We start from the raw sequence: 23,501 nt of genomic DNA on the forward strand, positions 1-23,501 counted from the left end.
CATACACCAGCTGGGATGCAATCTAAATCACCCAAGCATTTAATTGAACCAGAAATAATTGACATGTTAGCACTGTTTTAGACAGATATTTATTTTACATGTACAGTATTTGACAAATTTAAGTACATGCAACATAAAATAACATATAAATGCATACCTGTGACGTTGTATTTAATATTTTAAACCTTGAGTACGTGATTTTAATTTATACCACGAAATCAATTAAATTGGAGATACTCTCTCAAAAATTAAAAAAAAAAAAGCTTAGAATGTCATACTATCTTCAAAGTCTGATATGAAGACATGGCTTTTTTTATGAAAATGAGCCTGAAGGAGTTGTTGTTTTTTTTTTGTTTTTTTGTTTTTTTTTTCATTTTCTTTTTTTGGGAGGGGGGGATTTTTTTTCTCTCTTTTCTGTATAATAACAATTGACACATTTTTTATCTTGACCAACAAAAACATAGATGATTCAAGACAGAAATCTTAGTCTGAAAATTAAAATTAAAGTTGGTGATATTTTGTATCATTTAGTCATAATTAAATATAAAATGAGTGCTGATGTCGTGCGAGTAACCTAAATATTTTCATTTGTGGAAAGATTTATTATACATAACCATAAGTATCAAAGTCACATTTATCCTACACCATACCTTAAACATGCCAAACGAAATAAGGAAAGAACAATCATCATTCTTGTCATTTTATATTGCTGAAGTCACCTCCTACTATTTCAAGAATTCAATCCGATCACATGCAGGGAAATTTATCAACCAATATTAAGAAAACAAATCATTGCTATTTCTTTTTTTTAATGGGGTCAATATCCATACGTGTCTTCATGCATTATAACTGTGTTTTATTTTTTATGTTATTGAGAAATCGTACCAAAAAGGTTAAATTTGAAATATTTTCTATCCGCAAGATATGAACATTCGCTCTCAATGAAGAATTGGTATTAGTAGAACCTTTAAGACGATGATGAATATTTTGATGTGAAATCATCACAATCAAGCAAGCCTCAGGCTTTACAAAAAATTGTGACTCTCTGGTAGACTATTCCTAACTTTATTTTTTGATTAGATAAAATTAAAAAACCAAAGGAACAAGTAAACAAATGATACCAGGAAGACCGGTGTGAAGATTACTGAAACACACACAAATTCACAGACGACACGCAATATAAATCTGAGTGAAATATAGGTCTTACACTTTTTGGGTAATGGCAACAGAATCACAAATATTTTTAAAATCTGTTATATCTGTCGACCTATATATCGAATATGTACGCGTAGTCATTTCATACACTGTAAAATCAAAAACCTCGATTATTCTTCTTATATTTACGTCAATGCCTTGGGTGATATATTTGTTATTGAATGTATTTCGCTTTTTTTAGTTCTTTCCATTTCAATTTACGTGAACAATGTAATTGATTCACATAATTGTAAGGTAAGTGTGCATAAAACATACGTGAATTATAAAGTCTGAAAAGACTTTGTATTGAAATATTAAAATCTGATTTTTCATATTTCAAAGCATTCAAATGTCATCAACAAAAATTTCTCTAGTCATTTCATTAAAAAAAATAGCGGATATTTACATCGAATATTATGATATGCATGGCATGTACTTCAATTGCCTTAACAGGAGTAGACATGAAAGGTGATACGGAAAAGAACCAATAACTAGGGAAGTGTTGACGTTTATTTTTATCGCTGATATCAGTTATGTAAAAAAAAAGGGGGATGGCGACATCGGTATTCACTGGTCATGTCAAAAGGCGCCGAATGCAGATAGAGAGTAAAAGTTTTGCAAGTTGTATTTTTTTCACATACACTAGATATGGTATTTCAATAGACACTGGTATTAGATAGTCTGTCATGTACGTTCGAAAAGGATGAAATGTATCAATATTTTAATCAAGGAACAAAGATTAAGTTTTTGTATATGGTCAAATGTATTAAGGTTAAAGGTGCTATAACTGTGCGGAAATCTATTGAAAACCACAAGTTTTGATTTGTAAATTTCCATAAGTTGTAGAACTCAATCAAAGACATATACAAGCATTATGATGCTTTTATAGGCATTTGTAACATCACAGAATTTATGCAATGTAATAGGTCCTGGTTTAACCGTGTGTACTCTTTATGCTGTTTTGTAGACGCAAACATCATGTTTTTTGGCTATTTTGGACTTTTTGAAAGTAAATCCTAAACGTTGTAACTATTGTAACACTCAAAAAGTTGGTAACTTTTGGTAGTAAATAACATATCAAAAGCTCTTCTTGATTCGCGAGTATGAAAATTACGGCACATATAACTTTAATCCTATTGTTTGTAATTCTTTCCAATATCATCATGTGGTTTGCAATGCCAAAGAAGTTGAAACAGTTAACATTTTTTTGTTCAATACGTCGATTTCGAAATACGTACCAAAACGACGTAGGTAATGTACGACTTACCAACTTTGATGTAAAATATACGCGATTCAAATTTTTTTTAACATTTTCATTTTGAAGAATTCTGTCAAGTGTAAAGCGGAAAATGTACAAGAGCAACAAAAGAAAAAAGGAGCTACAAGCAGAAACAATGGCATTTGAATTCAAATTTGAATTCCAGTTGTATATTAAAGTGGAAATGGTTGTACACTACCAAAAGGCATGGACATTTGACAAAGTATGATAACAATTTCTCGATCTCCATTGTTGTTGTTACACCCATTACTGATACTGCCAAAACAATATTAAAAAGGAATATATAATTTCAGGGATATTCGATGACTTTCGATGAATGTATATTTCTGTGTTTTATAACCAGCCCTAACATCACCTAACAAACATCTATAACTTAGACTACACTAAGACATGATACAGATACCATATACCAACTTATTATCGCTGATAATGGGTCTCACCCACGGTTTTCTGTCTGCCGTCAGAGGGCGCCACTGCACTAGCGGTTATAAATTTTGGAACTCTTCTGTGTTGTTACTTATTCACTTTTTTCGCGAGCAATTAGAATTGACGAAAATATATTGAAACAAAAAGTTCCAGCTATACAAAAGGTTCCAGCAATACAAAAGGATCCAGCTATAAAAAAGGTTTCAACTATACAAAAGGTTTCATCTATAAAAAAAGGTTTCAGCTATGCAAAAGGTTCCAGCTATATAAAAGGTTCCAGCTATACAAAATGTTTCAACTATACAAAAGGTTTCAGCTATACAAAAGGTTTCAGCTATGCAAAAGGTTTCAGCTATACAAAAGGTTTCAACTATACAAATGGTTCCAGCTATACAAAAGGTTTCAACTATACAAAAGGTTTCAGCTATGCAAAAGGTTTTAGCTATGCAAAAGGCTCCAGCTATACAAAAGGCTCCAGCAATACAAAAGGTCTCGACTATACAAAAGGTTTCAGCTATACAAAAGGTTTCAGCTATACAAAAGGTTTCAGCTATACAAAAAGGTTTCAGCTATTGCAAAAGGTTTAATGGGGCCGCGGTGGCCGAGTGGTTAAGATGTACCGACATATTACCACATGCCCTCCACCTCTGGGTCGCGAGTTCGAATCCCATGTGGGGCAGTTGCCAGGTACTGACTGCTGGTCGGTGGTTTTTCTCCGGGTTCTCCGGCTTTCCTCCACCAACAAACCTGGCACGTCCTTAAATGACCCTGGCTGTTAATAGGACGTTAAACTAATCAAACCAAAGCAAAAGGTTTCAGCTATACAAAAGGTTTCAGCTATATACATTAGGCCTAGTAAAAAGTAAAGAAATCGCCGTGAAAAAGTCGTCAGTCGTACTAACGGGAAATTTAAGTAGCTGCAAAAATAACTTGGTTCCCAATATTTAGTGCTTTTTGAGTGCTTGGTTTTCTGTGCCTTTGAGTGCTTGGTAGTCTGTGCCTTTTCGTGAAATTCCGTACATTCAATCTGATATTTGTTTCAAACCACCATCATTGAATGCTGTATTTTTGGGTTTTTTTATATGTCGTTATCCATTACCACCTTTAACCGAATATTTTTGATACCCGAGAACTAGATTTTTTACATGTGTGTTTTTACACTATACAATGTCCTTAACGTCATGCCAAGTAAACATTATGAAGCATGTGATAAGCTAAAACACACGGCCTTCATGGTATACGTCTGTGCACGTCTAATACTTTGATTTTGAGAGCATGATTTACTTGGAAATGAAGATATGTTTCATCAACGAAATAACAACAAGTCGTGTGCAAATCGCTTTTACCTTTCCCAATCTAATTTTGCGCACGGCCCTGTTTTGCGTACAATATTTTTTTCAAATTTATTTTGCACACAACACTTACCATTCACGTATTCCTTACCTATTGCACACGATGATAGTTTGCACACGCAATGTCACATTTCTTATATATAGTGTTACGTTTTCTGACTGAAAATAAATTCGACTTATTGAAGCCAGATGTTTTGAGAGAAACCCAAGACGAACAAGAGCAAAGATGTCTGACGGTAGGTTTTTTTTATTTTAATTTCAGCCATCATTTAATATAAATATCATTAATTTAGTATGGGATTGGTTGTTTTTCTTTTCACATAATATATTATAATATATTTCTCATTGTAATTTTGGTATCAATTGGTGAAAATTACAGACAGTTAATCATGTTAAACTTCTCTATCTAAACCCATTAATTTAATTGGTGGAAATCGGGTCGAAACATATGTTAAAAAACAGTATAAATGTGTTTACTGTGGAAATAAATGTAGGCATTAACACATTGGTAATTCAACTAAATGCTTTGGTGCCGTAAGCGCTCAAATATGACAAAAAAGACACTTCACTATGTAAGTTATGTTATATTTGTAAGTTGTTTTCGCACACTGCATCACATTTGTAATTCAACGAAATGCTTTGTGCTTTGGTGTAATAAGCGCTAAAATAAAAATAAAAATACACTTCAATATGTAAGTTATGTCATATCTTAAAGATTCAGATTTGTTGCGATTTTCATGTTGTATTCAAAATAAAATATTACGTTTCGATGTTTGTTTTACATTTAATTAACTTTCTGTCAAAAATATTAGTAAATACTGTATCTAATGAAAAATAACTATGATAGCAAATCATATGTTGATACAACATTTCTAAAATAGTATAGGTGCTCGGACAAAATGTGCTAAGTGTTTGCGTAACGGTTTGTCCTAATGTTACAGCTGTGTTTTGTGTCAAGTGTCCCGGTGGTAGGTGCGGATGTACCGGATCCGGATGTTGTACCAGCAACTGTAGATGTCCCGGATGCAAAGTCAACTGTGGATGCTTCTGTAAGTTATACCAAAAGAATACTCTTACATAAGTGTATAGAAATAGCGAAAAATTATCTAAAATAATTTGATAAATCCAATACTAACGTTAACTTAAAAATTTTAAAGGCGTCTGTTGATGGAAGCTGTAGTTTTAAAGAAGCATAAGGAGTCTTCACTTCACTTTTTGAAATATTTTAATGAAATGTACAATATATGATACTGATCGGTATTGCAGTTTGCTCTTCATAACATTCATTTTACGTGTTTCGTTTTAAATCAAGCGCAAAGGGGTGCATTTTGCCCTGATGGAATCTGCCAGATGGGGTTAGCCTGTGGTTGTGGCTGCAAATGCAGCAGTGGCTGTCAGTGTCCTAACTGCAGTGCTGGATGTAAATGTTCAGGTAACGGAATTTTTACATACGTAATACTTTATATGTTTAATTGCCATATCATAAAAAAATGTCCATTATTGTTTTAAAAAATCGTGTTATGGCAGACTGCTTTTAGAAATATGTAATATTCAATATTTCAAATGAATACAATTTACTTTTTGTTCTTTTCCTTCCAGGATCTAACTTCGTGTGTTCTGTAGATTGTCAGACTGGACGATGCTGTGGTACCAGGTCGTGTCAGTGTAGTGGAAGGTGTGGATGCTCAAACTGCAGGTGTAACTGTGCCTCTGGTAGGTTCTACTGGTGTCCAAAATTCCTAAAAATGAAGATAATATAGTTATTTAAACTCACACTCAAGGAATAGTCATAAAGTTTACAGAAATGCATTTTTTCTTCTTCAAAGAGTTTATTTCATAAATAGAGCTGTTTTTTTATTATTTAAAATTACCATCTGGGTGAAAAGTAATACTGGATAGTCATGTACAATGAATTTCACAGAAACGTTTTTCTACAAAAAGTATTCCAGTACTTCCCCTTTACTAAGTGTCAGATCAAATGAGTTAAAAGAAAGCAAAACATCTAAAACTGTACAATCCCTAATTTGGTATTCCAGGATCATGCGCGTGTGTCTGCGGAATGGGCTGCACCGGACCAAGGAACTGCAGATGTTCTGGAGGCTGCTCCTGCAAGGAGTAGAGGACTTCGGATACCATGGACCCATTATGGATGGAATGTTCCACTATGTTACAATTGTCGGTGAAAACTTTATCGACATTTATAATTCTGTTAATTAAAACTGGTATATTTCAGTGTTAAATTCATCAAAACAAAAAAACAAACAAACAAACAAACAACAACAAAACGAAAAAAACACTAAAAAATAAACAAAAAATGTTGATTTTCAATGACAAACATAGTCATATCATTCAAATGACTTTTTTTTTTTCCTTTTGACTTTTCTATTAGTCCTTGAAGTGTTTTCTTGTCGAATGTCATCTATATAATCAAATAAACGATAATAAACCATGGCATGAACAAATAAGTTTTGTTTTGATGTGATATTGATGAACTCGAATTATTCTGTAAGCGTACTTAATTGAAGTGCAATCATTTTAAAGCAAAAGAAAAAAGAAACATTGGGCGAGAACAATTGTCAATTGGTTGATATTTTGAGGTAAAATGTCTGTCACGAAAAGCGATATCTGTAGGTAACTTTACAGTGGTTGAATGACAACATCAATCGCAATATAACGATATATTCATGAAGCATTTTTTCACTCGATTTAATGCGAATGTCACTGTATACTATAACATACTTTTGTTGTGCTAAAGAAGCAGAATTGCCAGGATTGTCATGTAATCCTTTGGAAGAATAAACAACATATATTGCAAAAAAAAAGTTGTAGATTCAATGTCATATAACGGATAAAAGATATAGCAGCTTATCTTTCATGTTGTCCGGCTGTTTACTACATTGTGCAAATATGAAGAGAGAGGTCGCCGTAACTAACTGGTAAAAATGTAAGAAAATTCATGTTGCAAAGTGGAAGCCTAGAGGTCTATTCTTCTGGTACTTCGACTTTTCTCTATTGCTAATATTGGTGGTTGTTTTTTAACAAAAATATATTACTAAATATAAATGAAATATTATTTACACAATTGATAGAATATTTAACTGTAAAACCTAGAGTTATCTAAAATAACTCGATAAAAAGAGTACATAATGTGTTAGAATTATGTAAAATTTTGTTAAGCACGTTTCGCGGTTTTTTTTTTTTTTTTTAATCAACAAGCCATTGTTGCGAAGGAGCCTAACCACATAATAAACAACTAGGTCATGTCTGTAGCTTTAGTTACATTACAATACAAACACTCCGTCATATATCCTGACACACGTAAATAGTGAAGTCGGAAGTCGCGTCAGCTAATGACATTCAGACCCTTCTATCACGGAACAAAATAATTGTGTGTGACTTTTGTAATCCTTGACCATATCTGATAGTGGATTGTCTCACTATTCTTTCGAATTATCGAATCTCTAACGTAATTTTAAAAGTTGAATGGTAGCGTGGCTTTTACACGAACTAATTTTGACCCTGATCATTTCAGCTGACTGGAAATACATTTCTTACTTTATATCCTCTTTCTGACCAGACACTTGTTTAAGAACGACGTTAGTAACTAGTGTATTCTGTAGCATCCAGTATAGTGAAACGCGACCATTAATCACAATATCTCAACGCAATATATTACGTTTTAAATTAAGAAATCTCTTAACTCCAAAAACAAATATTTTCATTTGAAGCAGATAACTTCAATTGTAATTTCTATTGTCGAAATTATATCTGTCCTGTTTAGGATAGTTGTAGTGCCACAATTGAAGTTCATGTTAAAGAAAGAAATTTGACTACACAAAAGAAAACAAATACGTTATTTTTCTAATAAAATTATATATAAATTCATGGTAAAACCAATATAGCGAAACATCAATATTAAAAAAAAAATCATGAGATATTTTAAATTCAATAATATATACAAAATTCCCTTTTGAGTGACAGCTTTAACTCTTTATTTACATGACATATATTTGTCCAGCCAGGAAACTAGAGTGAGTATAATTGTTTGTGTAAATTGTAGCTCGATATGTTACTAAGTTTCATCCAGTTACGACCTCGCTCAAAGCACACATTCCTTACTTTACTTACAGTACTTTTGAGTGTTGTCCTATAGCTAAAAACGTCCCGATAACCGAAATACGTCTTATGGTAATTTTCAAATGCAACGTTCCTAACATTACAAATGGGAAATTTATGTTGAGGCCATTTTGGGTTTCCGCATGATTTCAAAATTTGGTCAATTGGTCCAACTTCCTCATATGAGTTGACCGATCACTAGCACTAGCACGCCTCGTGTTTGCAAACGCACTTATTCAATTCCGTAGCAAATTTCGTACACATGCAACATCCAAACTCATGTGCGTTTTCTTGCCTAAAAAAAGACTGATAATACAGGCAGGTTTAGCGGACGAGGTTTGATTGACAGTTGGCGATCTGTCAAAAGCATTTACAAAGGCACTTCTTTGTCTTTTGAAATTATCTAATTATGTTCATGAAAATTATTTCGACAGAATAAACTATATAAGATTCTGATAACTATTATGTAATATAAAGTTACAAATAAGATGGAGCATTAATTTTGGTTGCATTAATCAACATTAAGAATTCTGATAAATGTGTAATTCCGCCATCATAAACAGTTCTTAGTCGAAACAATATGCGTTTGATAGATTAGATAATTAATTAAATGGTGTGTGTATATTGTTTATATGTTTCTGATTGAGACATGCCACGAAAAAATGGTTTTAAAATGTATTTTTAACTTTTTTCATATTTTACTACGTCATATATACATAGGGTAAGATGGTCTAATTTCGACCACCTTTGGACCCACCGCTCAGCCTGCAATTATGGTTATCGTTCCTGATCTTGTTGTCGATCATGTAAGAGTAACCTCCCTTTCCTGTACATGCACAATCACTTACTGAGTTGATAGTCTCGCAAATAGACACCAATTCAATGATATAAACATGTACGCCTATCAGGGGGAATATCGACCACCGCTAGGGTATCTTCGACCACCATATCGGGGTAACTACGACCACACATGGGTAATTTCGACCACTGTATATCTTTTTAAAAAAAAAATGAATAGATCGTCGAAAATCATTTAATTTTTCAAACTCGTGGACATAACAGGTTATCCATACATAGCTCTTTCCTATTACATAGTCCAAAATTTAATTTCAAATGAAATAGAATCTTAAATATTTGTGAAAAATTCATTTGAATACTAACGCTATATAATGTACATGTATTTAATCGACAATGTTTAACCACACAGGTGACATTGGAACGGGACAGTTACTTCATGGGAAGTAGGAATACATTCCAAGTGCATCCACTTACTACAAGAATCGCACTTTGCCCAGTCTAGCTCTCTGCAGCCAACCGTGTATTCTCCTAAGCAAATAAAACAAGTTTTGTCCAGAACATTTTCTTTCTTTAGGCGTCGTTTTTTGTTTGCTTTTTTCTCTTCTTTTACGGCTTTACTCAGGTTTCGTTTGTGTTGTCTTTCTTCCTTTGCTTTCATTTTCTCTTCTTTTAATTCTTTTGCTTTTTGTTTTTCCTGTATAACCTCGTTACTTGTTAATAAACGATGGCTTGTAAAGACTTTTTTGCGGAAGTTTTCTTCACCGGCGTTGGCAACCTGAAAAGGTTCTCAATGTCATCATACACTGTATCCCCAAAGTTTAAGTTTTCCTTTTCATCCGTTTCAAGTTCAGAAACTGTACCGGTTGTTAGTGCCTGTAACAAAGGTTCAATGTCCGAGACGGGGGTATTGAGTCCTTCATCAACACAAGGAGAAGCTATCGGCGACGAAGCCGAGATGGGATCTATTCCAGAAACCTGTGGTGGAAAGTCGGGAGTCTGAGATATTGCTTCTTGTGATGCTATAGCCGAGCCAGGTACTACTGTTTGAGTCACAAAAGGTGGAGGAGGTAGCGCGGTACTTTCAGCAGGGGAACTGTTCAATGATGTGTCAGCGGAGCATCCATCTTCGAGTTGGCTTTGATTAGACAATGGTGTATCGTACACCGACGACGGGAGGAAAGCTGAAGTAGGGATCTGGGAACCATCCACTGGATACAAACCACAGACTTTGAAGCCCTTCGTTATATTAGCAGTTGTCATTGCTGCTGTCCATGCCCCGTTAAACAGGCGAGGCCAAGATGCCTTATTAACCACATGGTTTGGATTTGCAGCAAGGAATTCTGAACAAAGCCGATTGTAGGCTTTGTTGAAGGGACCAAATACCGTTCTGTCCAGTGGTTGTAAAACATGTGTACAGTGAGGGGGTAATGCCATAATGTGGATGTTTTCCTGTTTAGCTTTTTCCAATAGAGAAAGAACTTCATGTGAAGAATGGGAGTCCATTATCAACAATTGGGGTCGTTCAGGACCACAGTTCTTTAGGAAAACATTAGTGAACCACTCATCACCAAGGATATCGCACATCCATGCTTTGTTTTGATAAGTCCATAGAGTACCCTCAGGGGCGTCTACAGTATTAAAAGTCTGTAAACATTTTCGGGTTTTTCCTTTGGCAACACATAGTGGTGGCATAGCTTTGCCGGTGGCATTGATACAGGCTAGAATGGTCACATTTTCCCTTGAATTGCTTGTTCTGCTTTGTAAAGTCCTGGTCCCTTTCTTGGTACAGACATTACTTGGTGAATGCTCAAATTGCTTGCCTGTTTCGTCAGCATTCCAAACAAGATGCGGTTTGTTTTGTAAATTCAGCCCAGTGACAACTTTATTTAGATCAGCAAAGAAGCTGTCAATGACGGGTTTGTTTAACATTCTGACTCGAGATGTTGACAGCCTCTCTGGTTTACGGAGTACTAATTCAGGGTGCCTTCGTTTCAAACCTCGCCACCAGTCATCCCCTGGTACATTTTTCTGCAGCGGAATCTGAGCAGATTGGCATAGACGGGCCGTTTTTAATATCAGCTGGGATTTAGAAATTCCGAAGCCTTTGTCAGCTGCGCTGATGACTTTTGATACCAGGGCTTCCTCTATTTTGGGAGCCAAGTACGGTTTCCTCCCGGGCCTAGCTCCGCACTCGATCCGCCCAGAAACATGGTCAATCAATGTAGTTTTCGGGACTGCATACTTCTTAGAAGCCTTCCTAAGACTAAGGTGTCCATTGCGCACTGCCGAAACCGCTGATTCTAGTGCCTCTGCTGTGTAACGCATATAGATATTTTTCGATTTTCGTGGCATATTGACCTGCAATGAAAATCATTAAATGGTTTATATTATATAGTTCTACCAAAAACCATTAACAGTTTTACCGTGTCTTAGTCTTAGAATGATTTCAAATATTTGAAGTAGATCTACTCACCGTATGGTAACGACACCAGAAATAAGTAAGATTGTCGCTTTTATCTGCATTGTGGGATGTGTTTTGGATCCCGATGTTCCTTTATTATGATATATAAAAATAGATTCACAAGAAAAATCCTCCTCAGCCCCATTCATTGATGAAAATGCAGATAAAAGCGACAATCTTACCTCTGTTCAAATCCGGACTTTCCCAGTTTCGCTTCAAGGGGTACCTAGTTCCGGTGTCGTTACCATATGATGCTACTGCTGGTCGAAATTACACCACCTATATAAATCATATAGGGGTAATTTCGACCGCTTAAAAGATTTCAATTAATCGTAATTTGTTTCATTTTTTAGTTTAACAATACATATAACAATAAATAATACAATGTAAACATAACTTATACAGATACGTTGAACTGATAAGACACCATGGAAGGCATTAAAACTATTATGGAGCCAAGCATGCTTTGAACACCTACCTTTTGAAATCCGCGGCTTTTCAACTTCGGTACCGGATGTCAGTCAAGTACCGCAAAATCACGCGAGATGTCTTTGAGTTTGAGACATGGAAGTTGCCATGACAACTGCCTACGAGAAACCAAAGCGGAGAACAGTCCTACCCGCTAAACCATTGCAATTTTATGTGTATGTTTAATTCATAATGAGATACTAAACAAAAGTGGTCGAAAATACCCACGTGGTCGAAATTAGACCATCTTACCCTATTTTTAAAGTACTTTTCATAAAAAGTAAGATGCGCCTAGTTTCATTTTACACTTACATAGGAATGAAAAGCATTAAAAATAAGATTTTATTTTGATATATCCTTACTTGATATGACCACTTTCCATCAATGAATTAGTATATAACATACTACTCGTGACTTTGGATAACATCACAAGTTATTATGCCACGTGTCTAAAGGCGAGTAAAACCGCATATTTTACCCGTTTCCAACTCTAATACTACAAATGACTTCAGTGATCAATGTCACTTCCGTGTTTGATTCGCATGGCAGCAATTTACATGGATTCGTTGATGACAACTGTCAACAATGTGTGAAGTCGTACGATTCATCACATGATTATATTAATCTAGAACGAGTTATGATAAACTATGGTAAGATAAACAGAGTCTATATATACTATATTTCATTTTGTATTGATCTGTTTTCCTAATATATGGCCTGAATGTCAATGATGCGCTCCATATCGATATCACACCTCCGACGCGATTGGCCTCTGCATTCCTTGCTCATTCTTATAACTAGACTAATTGAACACGCTAATTTGATACTCTAGAAAATGACATAAATGGTCTTACAATACACATGTTTACGACTCCTCCCTCCCTTTTCAAAGTCTTCACCATTGAAGACACACAAGACCCTTAAACCACCACCATGGGTATTGTATTGGACTACGTACGTAACAGGAGAGCAGAAAATGTAGCGGCCAGACTGGGGTTCGAACCTGGAAGCTCGAAACACTAGTTTAAGTTAACTGTTGCATACTACTGTCATTTTTGTTAAAGTTTGGTATAAATATGTTGGTGTGTGTTCTGGAATAACACATAAAATGGAATATTAAGAGAGTAAAGGTTGTAGCATGTACATATACATGTATTATTAATACCTTCTGGGGATTTTAGAAGGGAATTTTCTTGACTCAGTCTGTATATTGACTGACAATTAAGCTCAGAGCAGCTAGAAATTGAATCCTGGTTTGTTGTCTACCGCTTCCAAATATTAATTTAAGGCTTACAGTACCACCACTGGCACCACATAACAAAAAGAAGATGTTCCCAGACTCCTACCAACTGAGTCAATGGAAATCAAACCATGGCCTTTAGAATGATGATTCCCAGCTCTTTGTTTCTATCTCCAGATATGTGTAGCTTTAAGAAACATGTACACATGTATATGCCCAATGTAGCAAACTGTCTTTTGAGGGACAGAGACTGCAGGGCTGAGGAAATGTACTCATCTGCTTGCCCTGGCTGTTGGGTAAGTGACAGTTGACAGCACAATTGTCTGTCGTACGAGTAAACAAGTCTGACGCTGATTACGACCTGGACCTTAAATTATAAAATACAATCTAATGTATGACTCTTTTATTAATTATCAGGAAAATATTAAGGGCATGTGAAAATACAATTCGGACAAGTGAGCATGCACTTGTCCGACAGACTAATACAAGTTTTGCCACGACCCTTCAGACTATATATCCATGTACATGCCAAACAAATCTTGCTTCAATCCATTTCATTAATGTTATGATTATAGTGTAAGTATGATGAATTGTTTAAGACATCTTTAGTACTGCAATTACATACACATGTACATATAGAGGATCTTACATGAGTGGCTATGTGATATGAAATTTATCAAACGAGTTCAATCATTGGATATGCCACTAGCATTTAGGAGAGTGGTATATCAAATTATTTAACGAGTTTGATAAATTTCTTATCACATAGTCAAGAGTATAAGATTCTATTTATCACATTACTTTCATTGATAGAAATATTTTTAATAAATTTCATCTCTATATAATCCAGTAGAAATCCAGCTTGGATGTGATGTTTCCGTCTACTGAAACAATCATGTTGTGTCAAGCATATCATGACGTCAAATCTATATGTGTCGTCATAATAGTGTTACTACACATGTGTCTTACGATATTTATGACATGGCCGTATGACATGGTTGGAGGGGCCAGTTATGTGATAAGAGTGTGTGTATATATATACTTGATCTTGGGACTGTTCATTAAATTATATAATAGATTGTTAAATTCTATTTCCAGATGGAGAGTAGAAAAGGAAAATAAGAGATGAAGTTGTTTCTGGTGAAAAGCAGTTAACAAGATGAGCACAAACGGCACAACACCAGCACCTGAATCTGATGGTGAGGACACTTATCTTTTCCTGAAATGTCTACCAATGGCCAAACATGATTGTATCTTCTGTACTTATAGTGTATGAAATATGTACATTGTAAACTTGACTCTGGGAATCCCAAACTAAAATCACATAAATTGAAGACCCTGTTGAATTCAATGAATTTCATTGGTTTTGCCTAAACAAACCTTAAAGGTGATAAAAACAGAACGGACATGGAAAATGAGATAATACGCTAGAAACATTTGTAATGCCTATCTAAACATATACCAATTTGATATTTGCTTATATTTTGTCTCTAAATAGTAAAAATAATGAAAGCAATCTTCACATCTTTTCGACGACAGATTTTTTTCTATGACTTACCTCCCTTGAGTTCCGATGAGTTTTGACGTCATCTGAGACAATCGACTACCGGAAGCCGGTGTGCCGATCGCGGAACTGTCAACATGCATGTGTATTTTAGCCACATGTCTTAGTACTTATGTAAATACACACGGAGAAAAATATGTTATATTTCGACTTATTGGGTAGCGTGATTTATCCCCTACATAATGACACATTATTGACGTCATAACCTATGAAATGACGTCACTACATGTAAATAATGATGTCATTAATGTCGCGGGTACATATGTCATGTGGCTTATGGTGTGCCAGGGGATAAACCACGAATGAATAAGTAGTTCTTTCCTATTCAGTCCACCCTGGAATAATACAACTGTGCATGTATGTAATTTATAGTTTACATATAAAATTAACCGAGGAGTTTTGATATACATAGAATCTACTGGTAATTTTATGTGCGAAATAAGATCGTAGCGAAAATGGACAATTATTGGGGCCCACCTCTTTAGAACCTACGTTTTAATAGAAAAATCATTTGTTACAAACATACGGAGACATGAAAAATACATGCAGATTAAAAGAAAAAAATCAATAATTTATAAGTTGTGTCTTTTTGCCCCCCCCATTTTCGTCGACTGAAATGTTCTCAAAATGCGCATTAAAAATAAAAGAGGTCCTTCTGCACATTTTTCATACTTCATTTTAGGGATTTTCATATTTATTTTGGGTTACACAACAATGTACCGGTGGTGTGAAACCGGTATGTTCAGATCTAGTCCGCTAAACCTGCCTTTATTATCAGGCTTTTTTAAATTTTTTTTTTTGCCTAATATATAGGGGGGAAAAAGCCTAATAATATAGGCAGGTTTAGCGGACTAGTTCAGATCGAGCAGGGTTGCATAATAATATGACGACATTCACAGTTATCATTATTTAATTGCAGGAATTTAAATTCGAAAAATTACCATGTTAAGAACGCTCTAAAGTCATCAAAATACATCGTAAAACTCATCTCAGCAATCGTAAATACATTTAGTAATAGTTTTCCTTCTTGGGGAAGACCTTAGGACCCCCAAAAAACAAAATCTCTCACCTTAAGCCCTCGCAAAATCATCAAAATACATTGTGAAACTCATATCTCAGTCATTCTAAATTGTAATATCTTTATCAGGGTCTCCCCCGAACCCCCAAAACACCACAATGCTCGCAAATTTTGCCAATTTTAGTACTCATTAATTTCCTGTTATATTCTACATAGTACACTTGCGTATATATATGTAGAATGCGAATTTTACTGATTTTTTTTTTATTTAGACCCCTAGATCGTCTCATAATGGTCAATAGGCTATCTAGTGTGCTGTGGTCTGTGCGTATACTTTTAACATTTACTAAGGTCGACAGGTTTCTTATTTCCAAAACTCCGCACGGTTAGAAAATATAATGAAGCGGTCTTGTAAATGATTTGTGTTTTATAAGAAATATATGTTGTTTCATGGTCCTGTGTTAGTTGAACTATTACATGTGTATCTTGTCCACGAGTACATGTCATCCATATTAGGTCATTATAAAGTTTCTGTGTTTTGTGTCCCGTCTTTTTTATCGGCCGTGCATGTATTGTTACTATTGTACATGTTATTTTATTTCGTACACATCCGTAAAACTCATTATAGAACTTTAAGAAAATAAATAAGTCTAGCCCTTTCTGTGCGGTGTTCTGAAGGATTAAGCTTCAAATAGGAAATATAGAGGTGTGCAGTACGTACATAAGGCGGGATAGGGGCACGTTTATCGCGGTATGATAGGGTTTTGGATAGGGTATGAAGATGGCGGGTTTTTTTAAAAATATGCATTATATGTACATTTATGTGCATGCATCATGTAGTCTCATTGTAATTTTGGTCCATTTTCTTGTAAAGTTATATTTCTTTTTGTTGGTTTAACTTTAAAGTCTATGTTTTGAGTTTTAAGTTACAGACAAAAGTCAAGCGCAACCTCCTTGAACCTGAGTCAGTGACACACACGTACACGGTGTCAAATGGCTTTTAAAGATGCTCCACCCCTGTCAGAGCCATAATTAATATTCACCATTTGTACAATAATTGGTGTTTAATCGTGTATATATATGTCTAATTAACACAAACAATAATATAGAATAACTTATTTCGCCTTTGGTGCATGCCCAATCAGTACTTCATTCCATATAGGATATAGTAACACAGATTTTTTTCGGGATGCAATTAATTATATTTCATGTTTTTAACTTGAAATAAAATTAGAAGCTCACAAACTGTTCAATGGTGGTAATTGTGTAAAGTAAGTAACTTTTGTAACTGAAGAAAAATACTAAATCGTCTGCTCCTGTTTTGATAGTTAAAATTTACCATTTGTCAGCAGTGGAGCATCTTTAACATACTGAACATAACAATTTTATAGCCCAGAATATGACGATAAGAATGAGTAAGCTATCATTTTTATTATATTATTGTATGTTATAGATTATATATTATATACGGATTCATTTCCACTATTCAATATAGCAACTACACGTAGCGCGACTGTTTTAAATATCTATAATTGCCAATACCGCAGCACTGCCCCATTGAGTTTCCCGGCTCTTGTCACAGCTGTTGGTCTCAGATGACGTCACGAATCTACAGCCACCTGGTGATATCAGGGGCGATAAGCGATGCGATCGTTCTAGACAAGGGTCGTTGTGGACTTTGTTTCAAGCACTTTTTATGGAAATTACGTCAAATACAACCTGTATTTTTTGTTGGAAATCATAAAGTGCACCACAATAAACAAATATCAACACAAAAATAGCATATTTAAAATCTGTTTTTATCACCTTTAAACTTTTAAATTCAACTCCAAAATATACCAAATCTAAGTGTTCTGATTCCAATCCCCCCTCCCATGCACATGCAGTCCCCTAGAATAAGAACATAATTGGTCAATTTTATTTTTTCGTTAATTTTTATTTCAGGTGTTGTGCTAAGTGGAGGTGTGATATTCATCATAATATTTGGTGCCACCTCCATTTTCTTTTTCTCCATCATGACAGTTGTGTGTGTTGGAGAATTTAAGGAATACAGGTCAAGACGAAAGAGGCCCTCTGGACCAATTGAGGTTAGTTAAAGAAAAAACAACATAAATTAAAGAAAACTCCCATAAGCTATCTACTCACAAAACAGTAACTGTAACAGTTAAGGAAGCATAATTTACTTCCATGTTTATTTTTCAGAACGGAAATTACCCCAGACAACCGCCTCCTCTGACTGTACCCCCAGTGACAAATCCTACTGTTGCTGGGGCAAATTATCCAAGGCAGCCACCAGATCCAGGGGCTGATAATTCCCATGACAATAATTCCACAGCAAAACTTGTAGAGGACACTACATCATCTGAACAAATGGATGCTGTGAATAAATCTGTGATAGTGGACGACGAAGGGAGAGAGGAATCCAAGACAAATGGAAATACGGTTATACTTCACCAAACACCAACAAAGAAAAATACACAACTTAAGCCACTGGAGTTCGCAAAACCAGGGACACAAAATACCAACCCAGAGATAATATTTTCACCACGACCAACAACAAATGACATGACCACAGCTGCCTTCATTCAACCTACACCTCCCCTTCCATCTATATCTTCCAATATCAGCCAATCAGATGTCACTCCTGTTGTCAGCTCCTAGAAGTGTTTTAGTAAAATCAATGTCATACAGGTGTTTGTTTTATATATACCATATCATGTATATAAGCAACATCACATAGGTGTTTGTTTTTATATAACCATATCACATATTTATCTTTGTTTATTGTAATGTTTTATATAATATAATGTCTATATACTAAGATATCAAACTCTTTTTGAATCATTACAAAGTGCATATTACACAGATGAAAGGTGTCTGTTTGCTGTTCTTGATGTGATGGTTGCAAAAGGGCGTTGTTTCCTTGCTAATAGTCTGTCATAAATCATAAGATGTACATGCATTTGAAAGAGACATTCATACTTATCCATATGTTCCATAATCTTTTAGTTTCATCAAGATTTACTAATTAACAGCCAGGACCATATACAAAAGTGCTAGGTTTTGCTAGTGGAAGTGATGTTCTTTAGAAATAAAATTTATCAATATTCAGTACAAGACAAGCAGAATAATTGTGGGTCTTGGAGCAACAAAGGATGGGCAAAGTACAAGATAAAATGTTTGACATTTAATAACCAAGTACCTTTGTAATTTTCCAATAAGAAAAATAATGTGCAAACAAACCCACAATAAGCATGCATTATATCAACAGCTTGTTGGAAATATTCTTTCAAAAATCCTTTATCTCATTACATACAAATGGGCATCAAGATGAACCTTACTTTCTATCCAAAACAAAATATTTTAAAACATAACATTGGAGTAAAGACGTGGTTCTTCTATCTCTAGACGAAATATTTATATAGGAAATTAGTACATTGGTAGTACGTGTACATTGAAATGACCTAGAATCCTTAAAGGTTTATTGGAAAGATTGGTTAAATGCTACACTGGTAACACACTTGCCCTTCGTTATGTGACCTAAGAAGTAGCAAAAGAAACTAGATAGCCACTACACCAACCTTCAACCTTGTTGATATCCTGTTGGTATTATGGTCTCTCCCACAATTAAACCCATTCTCTGCTTCTCTCCATGCAAATTAAAGTGATTTAATGATATAATGTACCTAAAATGTTTCGTAATTTTGAAACAATTAAGGTAGGAATTACCCAATATTTAGAGAAAATAGTTTTCATTCAGCCCTGTATTGGATTCAGTAGAAGGGGACATTAGAAACAAAGTTCCTGGTTATGGCTGTAAAACAAAGGACGCTGAAGGTCCTAATTATGAGGTGAATGAATGGATCACTAAAAACCATAATTAGGGACATTGCAGAAGGTTCACTACCACACCTTACTACTGTAAAACGTTTGTGGGAAGCCCTGGGAATGGTATGATACATTTGCGATTTTTTAATAAGTAAGTCACAGAAGTTAATGCAACAGAAAGGTCACTAGATGCTGTTGTTAAGAGGCCCATTATAGGCCCTGATTATGTACAGTGTAGAATATTTACTATATTTCCAGGGAATGAACATGCTATACTGGTAGATTTGACTCGTTATGTCATAGAAAGATCACTGGATGTCCTAATTGTGACAGAAGTGATGTTGGAGACTCTAGCTACGAGTGCAATGCAATTAAAGGGCATCATGTCCCGAAAAATTTTACACAAAAACAGTAGATACTAAGGCCATTGAATCTTGGTGCCATCATACCAAATATTATTTTACTGTTTCAGAAGTGAATATTCATTATTTTGACATATCTGTGATACATTCCAGAATATATGTTTACTTTGTGTCGGACAGTGCTTGTAAAATGTAAGATGATTATAATGGTTGTACTGCTGTGAAATATACCTTATTGATAAATTAGAGTGTCTTCAAAATGTGCATGTACGTATATGAATGCTTTATCAAAAATAAGGTCTGTTTATAAAGATAATACAATATACCTTGTGTAGGTATGAGAAGAAACATCAAGCCAGTGATGTGTGAGAAATCATAAAATCCTGCAAACATTAATAAATGTATGTGCGTAACACTTTTGTATCTAGAAATAGCCATATATTATATAGTTTCATTATTTTGTGACCTCGTGTATTTTCAGTTGGTCTTCTTTGAAGGATGTCAAGTGTTAAACAATTATCTTTTAAGGTTCAGCATTATTTCTTTAGTACCAACATTCATCATGCTTTGTTTCTGAACTCAATTTAAACAGGGTTAATATCTTAAACCAACCATTCAGATTGAGAATAAAAAAAGGCATTTAAACATCGTTAATGATAAGTCTAAGGCATTAAGCTATCCTTGTAAAAGTGTTGAATGATGTAATTTAATTATAATGGCGAGGTTTATATATTGTGTTAAATAACTACAATTTATATCTTATCTATTTATTTAATATGACTTTCACTTATGTGTTACTATCAAAACATGAAATCAGATTATCCCGGCTTTCAGTCACCAATGTGGTGAAAGAATCCTTAAATACAGATTAATTTGAAATGCGGCAAATACCCAGAACAATTTTACCTTATGGTCAAACTTACCAAACGTTTCTCACAGTAGTCTTGCGTCATTGTGTTCGTTGTATCTGAATAAATGTGATGTAAATTTTACCCTACACTGTTAACTATTAGTTGGTGAAGATATTTAAACCATAGTAAGTATTTCGTAGAAAATACGATGTCATATCTAACCATTATCTTAAATGTAATTAGTATTGTATCATTTCTTTATATTTGACGTAAAGATACAGTACCGAATGTGTTTTTAATCGGAATGGTGAATTTGCGTATTGTTGCTATATGCAACTAAAAGAAAAAGAAATTAATTTAGGTCACTGCTAAAATGTGTGCGTTAACGGTATTTTAAACAATTTAACTATATGTTAACTATATATATCTTTAGATATTCTCAATAACCTCAATAATCATGATTAATTCTATTCCCGATATATAGATTGTAGACAAACACTTTAGAGATGAATATTTTAGAAGTGAATCACATGCGCCTGTTATGGACTTTGTATCTATCCGAATGGCGGATGTATCTCATATGTTGTAGCTTTATATATATTATTCATCTAAATATAGACATCCAATTATATGTATGCAGCTGCAAAAATCATTTTATTTATATTCACTAATTGCCCTCCACAATACGTAGTAGATCAGTGAAACTTTAATTTAATACAAGTGGCCTTCCCTCCACCCAAACAAAACTAAAATCCTAGTTCAAATTCATTTATGCGAGGATAAAAAAGGTCCATCAACATTCATTAACTTTAAGAAGTCCTTAACTTCTCCATTGGAAAACATTACAAAGCTTACAGAAAGCTCTTAATTTATGTAATTATTTCCTCGACGAATTTCATATTCATGAAGGAATTTTGATGATAATGAACCATTGTCTTGGTCAAACACTGGTCAAACTAGAACATCAAAATGTAAATCAATGAAAGGAAAACTAATTAGATTGATATCTTATCTACAACCCAAAGTCACAAACTTATAATCCCATACATTGATAACTGTAGACCAGCTTTGATAATAGCATTACACGATGAAGGGGTGGCATCATTCATTGTACGGATATTTGCCTTGTTAAAGATCTTGCAGTGCAGCTTAAATCTTTGCTCATTAAGTGCTTATAAGGACGGGGCATAAATACATCATAATGATATAAGTTGATGTAGCTTGAATTGAATTCCGTTACCATGGATATATACATTTATATATACATATATCGAAATCCAATTTTATACTGTTTTGTTTCTGTTGTTCTATAACCTAACACTCTTATATAATTATATACAGATATTGCGTTTCGTAGTACTTTTATTTATTTTTTCAGTTCATTGGTTAGTGTATATATATTTAGACAGATGCTGTTATAAGAGTAAGTGTGCGTGAAAGTATGTCGTGATGGGTGATAGACACGGATGTTAATGGAGAATGGAAGTGCATTATTTATGACTTTTGATTTGTAGAATGAAATAAATTGCATAATGTATTTCATTTTGGCTCTATAATTCTCTGTAATATCTGTGATTATTCATTTGTGTTCTAAATTACTTAAATATCAAACTGGTACACAAACATGTTGATTGATATTTTTCGTATTACATCGTATATCTGTGTAATTAATTGTTCGTATAACTTAGCGGCACGTGTGCTTTGATGATGTTATTTAAGCACCTCGTGTAATATAATGTAGTTTTAGCACCACGTGTGTTATTGCATAATTTTAACACTTCGTGTGATAGTACGTATGCAATAATTAAATATATAGCTGAATTCGTTGTGCATAAAGAGATCAGAAATATCGATCATACGTTTATAAAAAATCGTTTTTAAGACATATCATATGACTCCATAAATGTGTAGTTCAAATGAATTTCGAATCTTTCATATCAACTGGCTGTAACTATTCTAATAGATTGCCATGTTTCTGAAGCGTATCATTTCGTTTTTGGTATACCAAACGTAAGGTTACTATTGGCATCAGACAGAATACACGAACAAAGATTTTATGATTAAGCTCACTTTTATTAGTTATTCATATTTATTAGTAAACGTCATTCATAAAGTGGGATAGGCATGCAAATGTTTAACGGGTTATCCTTTTAAAAATGTAACAAACGACTTTTAATTATAAACAATGAATAACTTTATGATAAATGTCATTATCATAATGAATCTGCTGTCTAAATTAAGTTTGTTATTTAATGTTTGATTAATTTTGTTTCAAGATACTTTTGATGCTTTAAACACTTTTCGATTTAGTAGAAGATGCATTTGATTGAGAATTCGATTTATTTATCATTGAATGCCTTTTTTGGAAGAAAAAAACACACTATATACACTCAATATTGTAGCATATAGTTTGTAATATCGGTCAAAAGTTTCATATTGATTAGCATATCTATACGAATACGCTCGTTTTATGTTTTGAATTTATTTGCTACAACATTTACAAGTTTTTCGGAGCTGTGTTATAAAGCATTTGTTTTATTTTTG

General features: G+C 34.1%; 3 protein-coding genes across 3 annotated transcripts; 2 read left to right on the plus strand and 1 right to left on the minus strand.

The window, feature by feature from the left end:
• The first annotated feature begins 4,334 nt into the window (after positions 1–4,334).
• Positions 4,335–6,716, plus strand: LOC138327344 (keratin-associated protein 5-7-like). Its single transcript, XM_069273368.1, has 5 exons — positions 4,335–4,487; positions 5,193–5,300; positions 5,564–5,683; positions 5,851–5,964; positions 6,288–6,716. The coding sequence occupies exons 1-5, from the start codon at positions 4,478–4,480 to the stop codon at positions 6,368–6,370; spliced, it is 435 nt and encodes a 144-aa protein (XP_069129469.1). The 5' UTR covers positions 4,335–4,477; the 3' UTR covers positions 6,371–6,716.
• A 3,207-nt stretch (positions 6,717–9,923) lies between these two features.
• LOC138325372 (tigger transposable element-derived protein 6-like) lies at positions 9,924–11,517 on the minus strand. Its single transcript, XM_069271026.1, has 2 exons — positions 10,026–11,517; positions 9,924–9,940 (listed from the first exon to the last, which is right to left on the minus strand). The coding sequence occupies exons 1-2, from the start codon at positions 11,515–11,517 to the stop codon at positions 9,924–9,926; spliced, it is 1,509 nt and encodes a 502-aa protein (XP_069127127.1).
• A 1,071-nt stretch (positions 11,518–12,588) lies between these two features.
• On the plus strand, positions 12,589–23,126 carry LOC138327370 (uncharacterized). Its single transcript, XM_069273420.1, has 4 exons — positions 12,589–12,744; positions 14,433–14,533; positions 17,861–18,003; positions 18,119–23,126. Exons 2-4 carry the CDS (start codon positions 14,494–14,496, stop codon positions 18,575–18,577), a joined length of 642 nt encoding a protein of 213 aa, XP_069129521.1. The 5' UTR covers positions 12,589–12,744; positions 14,433–14,493; the 3' UTR covers positions 18,578–23,126.
• The last annotated feature ends 375 nt before the right edge of the window (positions 23,127–23,501 follow it).

Source organism: Argopecten irradians, chromosome 1, assembly GCF_041381155.1.
Source record: "Argopecten irradians isolate NY chromosome 1, Ai_NY, whole genome shotgun sequence".
In the NCBI taxonomy this organism is placed as follows: domain Eukaryota; kingdom Metazoa; phylum Mollusca; class Bivalvia; order Pectinida; family Pectinidae; genus Argopecten; species Argopecten irradians.